Below are 12,269 nucleotides of genomic sequence, written 5' to 3'. Positions count from 1 at the left end.
CTTCTTCCTCTCTGACTTGATTTTAAAAATTCTTTTTGAGTTCTTCCAAAAGGACTTTTGAGGCTTGAGATGAATTCATATTTCCCTTTGAGGCTCTGCAAGTAGGCATTTTGACATTGTTGTCCTCTTCTGAGTTTGTATTTGGATCTGCTCTGTTGCCATAGTACCTTTCTATGGTCAGGGCTCTTTTTTGTTTTTTGCTCATTTTTCCAAGTTGAGCTCTGCTTCTGGGGCACAGGGAACACTGTCCCAAGCTTCTTGCACTGGGGGTTAGGGATCTGGTCACTATATTTCCATACCTTGACCTCTGGGACTGATGGCTTGAATGTTAGTCTGGTCTAGTCACACTTGCTGTGCCCTAAGTTCCAGGGTTGGCAGTTTACTGGCTGTGCTGGGGCTGGAGACCCCACACCTAGCCTACTATAACACTGGCCTGCTGAGCCAGGGCAACAGGACATAGGGTGCTGATCTGTACTGTGGCTGAACCTCCTACTGGCTTGTCCAGACACCACATGCACTGGGCTCTGATCCTGTTTTACTCAAGTGAGACAGACCTTTCTTGAAGTCCTTCTAAGTTATCTTGGCTAGAAAATTGCTTCAGTCTTTTTGTGGATTCTGTCACTCCAGAATTCTTTTAGAGGCTGAATTTAATGTTGTTTCTGAGGGAAACCAGAGAGCTCAGGAATTTGCTGGCTTCTCTCCATCATCTTGAAGGATAGATTTTTCATTTCAATTGTAATTAATTCAACCCAATTCAAGCTGTGCCTTAAGGTTTCTTCTTTTCACTTACAAAACATGTTTAAATTCCATACAATAAACATTTACTAACTACCTACTGTGTGTTAGAGGCTGGTCCATGTCTTCACTGCTTCTAGTAGTTGTACCCCAAAAGAAGTGTAATCCTAGCCCCACGGAACAAGTGTTATATTTGAGACTATTTCAAGAGAAATAAGTCAAGTATTTCGCAAACACTAAAATGCCACATAAATGTCAGCTATCACTATTATTAATCATCATTTCCCCAGTGTAGTATACAAACTTCATTTAGTGGTTGGCCATATTTGCCCATAGTTTCTACAACGTTTCTGGTTTAGGTTGTAAAGATGTCTCCCTAAACAGGCAAAAAGAAATCTCCTTGAATAACACATTCAGAACTTGGATGATGGGGATGATTTTTTATTTGAAGGACTGTGAACCTGACCTACTGACACCACAAGGAGGACTGACAATGTCCTGGGACATCTGGGAATGATTCATCAATCCTGATTCAATCTTGGTGCAGGTCTGAATCATGCCCTTGGCCTTTAAAATGCAATGGGCACAGATGTGAAAAAAATGGATAGATCCCTAAGCTGAGAGGTGCAGATGGAGGAAGTAGGCTTGCTGATAGGTGAAGGGATGGAGATAGAAAATTTCTCCTATTCTGGAGTTTAATACCACTGGTGTAGACTTTTTGGAATAAGCTAATTTCCCAAGGGATCCTAGAACCAAAAATCAGGAAGGAGCAGATTTTAGATCCTGAAATGCAGTGAGATGGTCCTGGTCCTGTATCTGCCAGGAAGTAGCAGTATCACCTTCTACTTAGCTCCTTCTGTGGGGCCAAACTTCTTTTCTCTGGAAAACCTGATGGTGGGACCAAATGACATCTAATGTCAATGATTCTAAAATGCTCTGTAGATTTCAAGTTAGAGTTGTTTGGAAGAGTAAAACTGTTTCTATTTATGAGCCTGACCAATGTGAGAATTTATCACACAATCCCACGGATGATCATGGATGGGTTAACTGGGTAACAGATGTGTCCCAGATGCTTGATATTAAAAAAAAAATTTTTTTATTTTCCCCCCACTTATATGTAAAGGCAATTTTCAGCATTCATTTTTTAAAAATTTTGAGTTCCAAATTTTGTCTCCCTCTTTCATCTCCTCCCTCCCTGAAACAGTAGGCAATTTAAGGATAGGTCACACATGCTCAGTCACGCAAAACATTACCTGGGAAAACTAGAAAGCAGTCTGGCAGAAACTGGACACAGACCATTATCTTATACCATTTACCAAGATAAGATCAAAATGGATGCATGGCCTAGATAAATATTACAGGGAAATTTGAAGAACATGGAATATATTATCGGACTTAAGGTTGGGTGAATAATTTACAAATAAACAAAAGATAACAAGCAATGTGAAGCATGAAATGGATAATTTTGATTAAATTTAAGTTTTTGTACAAATAAATGTAGCCAAGATCAGAAGAAGAAAGTTGAGGGGAAAAATCATAGACCAATACTCAGATAAAGGTCTCATCTCAAATATAGAAAGAAGTTTGTGAAATCTATAAGAATATAAGTCATTCTCCAATTGAAAGTCAAAGGATATGAACAAGCAGGGTTCTAATGAAGAAATCAAAAAATTTAGTCATATGAAAAAATGCCCTAAATCACTGATTCGAGAAATGCAAATTAAGACAACCTTGAGATGTCATTTTACATCTATCAGATTGGCTAAAATGGTTGAAGGGGAAAGTGACAAATGTTGGAGGGGATATGGAAAAACTGGGACATTAATTCACTGTTAGTGGAACTGTGAACTGATCCAGCCATTTTGGAGGGCAATCTGTAATTATGCCCCAAAGAGTTACACCACAACTAGGTCTATTTTCAAAGATCTTTAGGGGAAAAAGGAAAAAGAACCTATATGATCTAATATATTTATAGCAGCTCTTTATGTGGTGACAAAGAACTGCAGGGATGCCCATCAATCAGGGAATGGCTTGAACAACTTGTGGTATGATTGTGATGGAATATTATTGTTCTATAAGAAATGATGAGCAGGCAGATTTCAGAAAAACCTGAACTGATGCTGAGTGAACAGAACCAGGAGAACGCTGTACACAGTAGTGGCAACATTATACGATGATCAACAAGGATAGACTTAGCTCTTCTCAGCAATGCAGTGACAATTCCAAAGGACTCGTGATGGAAAATGCTGTCCACAACCAGAGAAAGAACCATGGAGTCTGAATGCAGAGGGAAGCAGACTGTGTTCACTTTTTGTTTGTTTTTCCTTCCTAATGGTCTTTCCCTTTTATTCTGATTCTTCTTTCACAACATAACTAATATCTAAATACGTTTAACACAATTGTACATGTATAATTTTGCTGTATGGGAGGGGAACAGGGAGAAAAATGTGGAACTCAAAATGGTAACAAAAATGAATGAAAACTATCTTTACATGTAATTGGAAAAAAATAAAATACTAAAAAAAGGAGAAATGATGAGCTCAATGATCTTAGAAAAACATAGACTTGCACCAAATAATGAAGAGTGAGATGAGTAGATCCAAGAGTACTAAGTCATTTTGACTATCATAAAAACCCAAATTTACAAAGAACATATGAAGATGCTATCTGCAAACAGAGAAAGAACTGATAAACAGATGTATAGAATATGGAAATGCTTGTTTTATTTCTTAAGTTCAAAATAACAAATGAAATTAAAAAACAAAAAAATGACCATATAGTGACTCCTGATTTTTTAACAATACAATCAGCACCAGTGAGAAGGTTGCTTAGAGCTAAGCAATTCAACAGCGTATTGAGCCTACCAAACAGTTAAAGAATATGTGATTACATATGATTAAGAGACTAAAGGAGGGTTATGAGTGCAACAAAAAGCAGAGAATGACCTATGACCTTTCTGAAGTTAAAAATCAATTAACAAACATTAATTCTCTATTATGTCCAGGGAGATACAAAGCAGTATTTCATAATCCCCATCATTAGGGACCTTATCATCTAGTCATATCTATCTAAAAACAGCATGTTATCTATAAAGATAATAACACATCACTATATGACACATATGAGAAATAAGTGCCTTACCACATAAATGCCTCATAATGGGTTACTGAAATTAAGCTATCAGAGTAGAACAAAACTATTTAAGTTCAGAGAAAAGAGAAAATCATTGTGATTGGTCCAGCATAGTATAAGAGGTCTTCATGGAGGAGATGGGATTTGACCTGAACTCCAGAGGATGGACAGGATTTGGATAAAGTAAAACCTCCTTTATTTGGCATTTAAAGGCCTCCCCAATCTAACTTCAAGATGATTTAAGTCACATTTCTTGCTCTTATAATTTTCCTGCTGCCTCCATGCACGGGCTATCCCCTGCTCTGGGAATGACTTCCTTTCCCACCTCCACATTCTGAGATTTCGAGCTTCCTTCAAGGCACAGATCAGACTGCACCTCTGACCTTTTCCTTATACCCTCAATTGTTAGCGTTCTGATTTCTCCCTAGAATTATTTTGTATTTTCTTATATCCAGTTAGCGTCCCACAGTCAATATAAACTAAGCTCCCTGAGGGCAAGGAACATCTCGATTTTTATCTTTTTATCCCTGGCACCTAGAATGGAAGTAATAGGGAAACATTCCAGTAGAAATAGCTGCCAGTTATTTGGAGGTACAGTGTGAACTGGAAAGGAACACACTTTTTGGAAAATAGGACAATAGGAGATAACAGGATCAATGTTCCATGTTGACTCACTCCTATCTGACCAAAATAACATTTTCTTTCCATCAAGTCCCATTTTACATCTGAAACCTTCTGTAATTTATTTGATAAAATGTCATCAAGATCTAGGGCCAAAATGAGCAACTGAATTCATTAAATGAGACATTAACAATTCAAATTTGTGTTTTTCAACTGGATACACAGTTGGCACTTGAACACTTCTGGAATTGAAATTGAATTAAGCCATCCATCGGTTTTCCTCAGGGATTCCAATATCTTCTTTCCTCTTGCCTCTATACATTTTCAAGAAAGATCACTGAGCATTTTTTAAAAACTGTTGTGACTCTTTCATGTCACCCTAAACGTGAAATTTTAAAATATCAAGCACTTAACCTGAGCCATGGCAAGGAAATTAGCATACATAAGAGTTGATAAGAATTCCCAGAAGACAGAGGGGGAAAAAAAGACAACACAGATCTGAAAGGCAATCCTTCCCTTTCTCTCCTAAGGTTTAGACCTTAATACCCCCAGGGTTCTTGGGATCATAGATTTTGAGCTGGAAGGGGCCACAGAGGTCATTTAATCCAAACACTTTACTTTGCAGATGAACTGAGGTCCCAAAAAGCTAAGTGGTATATGACCAAGGTCAGTAAGTCCTTATTACGAACCTATGTTAGTAGATCGCACTTATTAAATACCTATCATGTGCCAGGCACTAAGTGCTAAGTATACAAAATGAGATAAAAGACAGTCTAGCTATATACAGGATAAATAAGAAATAATTAAAAGAGGGAAGACACCAGAATTAAAGAGGACTGGGAAAAGCTTCATGTAGAAGGCTGAATTCTAGCTGGGACTTCAAGGAAACCAGGAGTGGAAGGATAACATTCCAGCAATGGGGAAGTCAGAAAAAATGCCTGAATCTGAGAGATGGAGTGTCTTGTTCATGAAATAGGAGAACGCAACATGGTGGAATGTAACAAGACTGGAAGGCATGGGGTATAGGTGATGAAGGGCCATGAATGTCAAAAAGAACATGTTACATTTGATCCTGGAGCTAAGTGGAGGATGACCTGGTTGGACATGTGCTTTAGGAAAATCATTTTGGTGGCTGAATGGAGGATGTATTGGAATGGGAAGAGACTTGAGGCAGGCAGACCCATCAGAAGCTACTGCAATAACCTACTGCAAAGTGATAAGGACCTGCATCAGGGGCCTAGCACCGTGTTCAGCAGGTAGAAGTGGCCAAGCCAAGATTTGAACTCAGGTCTTCTGAATCTAAACTTAGAGCTCTTTCCACTGAATCACAATGTCTCTTTGCTCCATTCAGAAGAAGTAATATCTTTACCTAAGAACAGCCTGTTGTTGTAGTATGTCTACTTTTTCCTGCTTAAGCGAAGTCCTTTTTATGATATCAAAAGCACAGTATTCATGGTCTCTTCTTAACTTACCAGACCTCCCTCTGTGTTGTTCCTCCACTGAATTCCAACAGGTTACTGCTATTAATTTAATAATCAAAGCAAAATAATGAAAGACTTGTTTTTATTATGTCATTCAATCAGGCACATTTTAGGTAAAGTCAAGGTGCACAAGAGGAAAGCTGGTAAGATTCCAGCAAGACTCTCAAAGAAAGCTGACTCCAGAAATAGTGAATTCCAAGCATCTGGCCCTTTTCTTTCCTTGTCCATGTGGTTCTAATGTTAACACGGGTGTGTTTGAGTCACAAACGTAAGAACAATAGGAAGCTATTTGGCACTATTGGACTGAACATGCCATTTGTTATGCTGGTTAACAAACAACATTTGTCATTTGATTTGTTAAGGCTGTTTTTCCCAATGGCCTTATCTTTTCACATTATGACCACCACCAAAGCTGGAAGTGATACTCATGAAGGTTAGGTCCCAGGCTCCCCACCTCATTCAGATTTCCACATCATTTGTAAGAGCTATCAACCCAGAACAAGGTGAGCAAAGGGAGATCTACCCCTTTTAAAAATGGTTTCATTAGTCTCTTAATAATTCTTTAATAATGTGCCTGACAGTCAGCGTCACTAAACAAGACCTTTAGAGTACAAGGTAAATCCCATGAGTATAAAAATTTTTAATTCAAGAACTCACAATTTCTCCTGGTTAAGCAAACCCAATTTTTATTTTACTCCAGCTGTTATAAAGATTCCTAATCTTCTTTCCTCCCCACCCTTTAAGGAGGTGGTTTTACTAAAATCTTGAGAAATATCTTTCTGATTTCTTTTTTTAAATACATTTATTTTTTTTAACATTTTTTTTTAAAAATCAGTTTCAAATTCTCTCCCTCCCTTCCACCTCTGCCCCACCCAGTGAGATGGCAAGCAATGTGATATGACAAGATTTCAAAATCAAGTTGTGTGTAGCAAGTATTAAGTTCTATCACAAGTTTCTTGAGGGAATCATTTCAGAGGATGTATTGTAGGGCTTTATTTTCTTTTCATTCAAAAATCATCTACAAAATAATTTAGCTTCTAAAACAGACACTGGTATACATGAAGTTGAAATATAAGTAGTTAACCTGATGTGGAAACAAACAGTGCATAGAGAAAATAATTAATACCCAATGAAGATGAGCAAAACTTAGTAGGCTGGGCCTAGACTGGCATTCCTATTCTCTAACTCATGTTTTGTTTACTTAGCTGGCCTTATTATGGGAGCTTAGCATGCCACACTGAACATATGGTTGAATAAGCTACTACCCTGCAAGGAAGTCTCAGTCAAGATGGAATTTAATCTGATCACTGATGTATCCATCAATGATGAGAAGATACCTGAAGACCACCATCAGTACCCATTTCTATAGTACTTACAGGTTCATTTACTGCCATCTTTATTTTACACATTAAGACACTGAGGCTCAGGGAGCTGGTAATGAGCAGAGCCAGGATTTGAATCCAATTGCTCCAATTCCAAATCCCAAACTCATTCTATCACCTTTTGGCCATGAAAATAACAATATGGCATCCTTAGAACCAGTCTTGCACTCTTTCTGCCAGTACTAGGTAACAATACAGGCGATTCAGATTAAATCAGACACTGTGTGAACAAAGTGCTGGATCCAGATTTCACCTTTGAAACCATTTGACCACAAGCAAGGCAATAAACCTCTCTCAGCTTCAATTTTCTCATCTGTAACTTGGAGACAATAACATCGCTGGTACCTACCCCTCAAAGTTGTTTCAAAGATTGGTTAGATAATGCACGTCTAGTGCTCTGAAAGCCATGAAGAACTAATATAAATGGGTCCGGTGCTTATGAAAACAGGACAGTGATGCTTCTGATCAGCAAGCAAAAAAACTAATTACTAAAATAGGAGCTTTTGATGCCTTTTTCATTACAAAGAACTTTACTACAATGCAGTGAGGTAACTATTTGAGTATTAGCTTACTCTGACCAGTGAGGAAAAGAAGGCTCAGTGGTATGACAGGAGTAAATAGCAGAACCCGGAGCTCAGTTATTATCAGACCAAGCGTTGTGTCTTCCCACTGTACATGGCTGTGAGACTTAATGGAAGAAAAGGTCCTGGATTCACAAGGTGGGAAAAATCACTGTGTTAATGAGTGTAATCAGTAGTTTCACAAGATTTTCATCTCAGTATTAAAAAGCCAGAAGCTGCTGAAGTTTTCTTATTTTGATTTTGTAATTACTACAACTTTAATCTCAGAACTGAAATTTCCCCCAAAGCATCTTGCCTGGTCATCTTTACAAAGAACATACTATTACCTTATAATGTTTTCACCTCAGTAATGTCCAAAAGACTTTGAGCTTTCCTTCCCCATCTTTTGCGTACCTCAAGAGAGACATTTCCTTCAGGCTAAGTAGTAGTAACAGAAATCCTTCAGACTAACAGTTTCAAATCAGGAATCACATTAACCAGAAATTTTAGCATAGTCACAGATTATATTCACAGAACTCAAACGGTCTCCTAAAACACCTGAGGATAAAAAAATCTAACAGACTCCGGATTTTAACATTTAAAGAACTGTCACCAAATCAAGAAAAAGAAAACAATATCTTTATTACATGGCGACTCTAACCAACATTCACTGTCTGTACATCCCATTAGAAATAGACAAAGATCTTTGTGTAAAATATCCTGAAGTTAAAAAGGTGAACACACTCCATTACTGAAAACACAAGACGGATGCTGATATCATACATTTACTGTCAGTCAGGAATGTATGATATAAAAAAAAGGCGACTTAAATTATACTAGTACTTTTCCCCAACTGGGCAAATTTAAGACATGTGTGCTGAAAACAAAGCTGCTAGTAAAAGAAGGAATAAAGCGTCAAACCCAGAACATAGCAGGTAATTGGAGAAACATTTCTATTCTGCATCACCCCCGCACATTCCAACCCTAGCTCTTGTGGAGTCAAGACAGCCAAATCCAGCTAAACTCTTCAATGGTTTTGTCATGCTGGGCAACTACAGAGGAAGACAGTTCAACAGATCACATTCTTGTTGAGACAAGTCAGGACTGACTACCTCTTGCCCTAGGAGAGTAGGAGCAGGTACTAATTTTCTGCCTGTGTCATCTCCATCTCCTAAAATGGAATTTAAACTAGATAGGCATCACCTCAGATTTTAAGCATGAGGTGCTATGATGACATATTTGGCCTGTAAAATATTTTTCATTGCCCCATGACCGAATAGGAATATTCGCAAGTGAACAGGAACTCAACAATACTGTTATTTCACAATATTTTTCCACAACTTCTGCTAAAGGAATGGACTCCAGAGGTTGAAATTACAGGTTCCAATGGATTTTGCTTCTGGTGAAGCTATTCCCCTGAGAAACACAATACTAACTTTGTTTCTACCACCTCCTTCTCTTGACAAGTAGAGAAGTCACTGAAACCAATTCCTCCAGGGGTAGGTTGAGGGATCTTAAGGGAGCTGGCACAAAAGTTCACCGACTGGCACAGTCAACAGTATACATTCTTGGTGGCACCAACTCCCCCACCCCGCCTCTTTCCTGGATTTGTTCCCTAGACATTATGTTTCTGACTCAGTGTAGCTAGTGCTAATTTTCCTCTAGAATAAACCAGAAAATACCCCCGAGGCCAGTGCCAATGAGCACAGATACCTTAGACCAGTTTTTGCTACCTATCCAATGATGCTGAAATTGATGAGTATTCTGGCTTTTATTTACAGAAGAAATGGAGTTAACTGGATCGTCTTGTTGCTCAAATCCATCAGAAAGACCCTTCTGTGCAAGCAGTGTTATGGACTCTCCTCTGATAGATACTTGTAGCAGGAGCTTCCAACATAATATGGCAGCAAATGTACACAGGAGCAGTTTTAATAATACAGCTAGAGACATCGTATGAGCAGTCTGAGTCTAAAAAGGAACTCAAAGTTTGGGTGGGTTTTATGTGTGGTAGAGGCAAGACCAAAGAATTTTCATCTGGTTAAGAGGAAGAACAATTCCAGATGTAAACAGGAAAAGATGTTCAGCACAAAACAGAAAAATACATTATTGTTTTACCCTAAAATATCAAAACACCATTTTTACATGAGGATAGTTTTACAAAATTCCTTATAACTCAGCTGGTTTGCATTCAGCTTTGAATATTTCCAATGTACTTCTCTAATGTATCTGGGTTATCTTCTGGCTTCAGTTTACTTTGAATGCTTCCTTCTCCAACCCAGCAGCATCTTCTCACTCCCCCCCACCACCAGAAGGCCTTACCCACCCCCTTACATTCCCAGATAAACCAATATATCCTCCTTAATTGTTGCCAATTCCTTTACTCAAGGCATTCTCATTCTACACAATTTAGAGTAATCAATGGCTAATATTCCTTTACAAAGAGCAACGAAATGGTTTTCTCAACCATACAGCTTACATCTTAAAGTAGGGGGTTTGCAACAGATGCCAATACATTTTCAAAAGAAAAGCTACATCATACATATCCCAGAAATCCATAAAATTTCTTCCAGAAACCCTTTTAGGTATCCAGCATAAAGTAACCATATGTGTATGTTAAAATTTATAAACACTATTTGATGAATTCTGTATTCACTCATCTGCTAAATGAGAGGATACAAGACCTTGGTTGAACTTTTTCTTAAATAGTTTGCATGGGCAGACACAGGTTTGCTGAGCAGTTTCCTGTCTCGTCGGGTCCCTGGCAAAGCGAAGATGGGGGGAGGAGGAAATAGGCAGAGCTAGTGGTGCCTCCCTGCTGAATGAGCCACTGGTCCTTTAACTATGTTCAGGGACAATTAGGTGACTCTCAAAGGGCAGGTGGGAGTCATCCAGTCAGTGTAGTGTGTATACAGGTAGTTCATAAGGGAAAAGGAGAAAGTCTAGGGAGTAGGACAGCCTACTCCTAGGAAGTGCTGCGAGTGAGCAATAGGTAAAAACACCCATGCCAAGAAAATCACAGGATGTCTCTTTTATTCTAGTACATTCCGAAAGGAATAGTTACAAACACCTGGGAGCCACAGAGGTGAAAGAGAGAAGCATAAATTCAAACAAATGCTCTGAGAAAGCTCCCAGGCTTACTCTGAACTTATATATGTTGTTATTTTCAAAGAGACCCCTCCCTAAAAAAAAGAACCACTTGGCCAAAGAAGTACCTCAGAAACTTTTCCCTCCAAATCCACTGTCACTCCTTCCCGCCTCCATAGCCAACTCTCCCTCAAGGTCCTATGACCCCATCAGAGCCCAAATGACTGCATTCATCCACCAAAGGAAAGACTAGCTTATTTCAAACACTGCTTTAAGAAGAGCAGACATTGGGACCAGAAGCCAAGTATTAGTTACCCTTGCAGGGAAATGAGAATGCAACATTATCCTCAAAAATGACAATCTAGAAAATCGTGTTCAAGTAACAGTAGCTTTGCACTTTTATCGAAGATAAATAACACAGAAATAGTAAAATTAATTGAATTAAGTCAGACTGTAATTTTTAAAAGTTGGTATTTGTTTAAAAGTAGCCACCAATATAGAGTGAAAAAAGAATAAAGATTTTCTCATCCTCCAAACCAGGCATTCTGCTGGCCTTCTTTTGAGAATGCTCGCTCAAAGTGCCAGAGGCAGACATTTTTATTGAAAGACACTGTAAACAGACAGTATTTTTTTTTTGTAAAATCACAGAATTGTTTTACACATACACATTCAAATGACTTCTCCACTTCCCTGAACTGGTTGACAGAAAATTGTGGAATGAACTGTTATTCACAAAAACTTCAGGAAGGAAAGACGAGCTAGAGAATGGAATGCTCAATGATGATGATGCCTCTGGGAGTGAGTAAGGCATTGCAACAGTATGAGAAGGCCACTGGCCCAGTTCAGAGGTGAACGGTTGGCATGCCCACTTTGACTAGGAAGGGGGGCATTAAAATGGCAGGAATAAAAGAGGGGGGCTCCAGCACTCCTACCAGAGCAGGACTGCATGTTTTCTCTCTCTCTAGTGTGTTTACTTTCCAGGTTCCAAAGAGACTGGGGCTCAGGACAACTTGCTCTCCGCCATGTAAAAACGATACATGACAGCTAAGAGGACAGCACCCACAATGGGGATAATCCAACTTGACCAACAGCTAAAGAAAAAACAAAAAAACAAAATGCAATAAAGTTATATACATTTATCCAAAATGTTTTGCACAAACAATACCTTTTTCTCTAGGCAAAAAACTGGGAAATACTATCTGCTAAATAACAAAATGTTAGTAAATACTGAATTGACATTTATAACTGTCACAGTATCCAGTCAAATTTAGTAA

The 12,269-nt window shown here is 38.5% G+C and overlaps 1 protein-coding gene across 2 annotated transcripts in view; it reads right to left on the bottom strand.

Annotated features, from left to right (window-relative positions):
• Window positions 1–12,269, bottom strand: part of CYB5B (cytochrome b5 type B) — a 150,318-nt gene that overhangs the window by 88,719 nt on the left and 49,330 nt on the right. Inside the window, exon 5 of one of the 2 annotated variants that reach the window (XM_072636454.1) lies at window positions 8,529–12,086. The exons of the other annotated variant lie outside the window; for it this stretch is intronic. Coding sequence (XP_072492555.1) covers window positions 11,996–12,086 — 91 coding nt within the window. The 3' untranslated portion in view covers window positions 8,529–11,995. Of the gene's footprint in view, window positions 1–8,528; window positions 12,087–12,269 lie in introns of those variants that run through there. 2 annotated transcript variants of the gene reach the window in all.

This window comes from Notamacropus eugenii, chromosome 1 (genome assembly GCF_028372415.1).
Source record: "Notamacropus eugenii isolate mMacEug1 chromosome 1, mMacEug1.pri_v2, whole genome shotgun sequence".
Classification (NCBI taxonomy): Eukaryota; Metazoa; Chordata; class Mammalia; order Diprotodontia; family Macropodidae; genus Notamacropus; species Notamacropus eugenii.
This window is presented reverse-complemented; position numbering and strand designations above follow the sequence as displayed.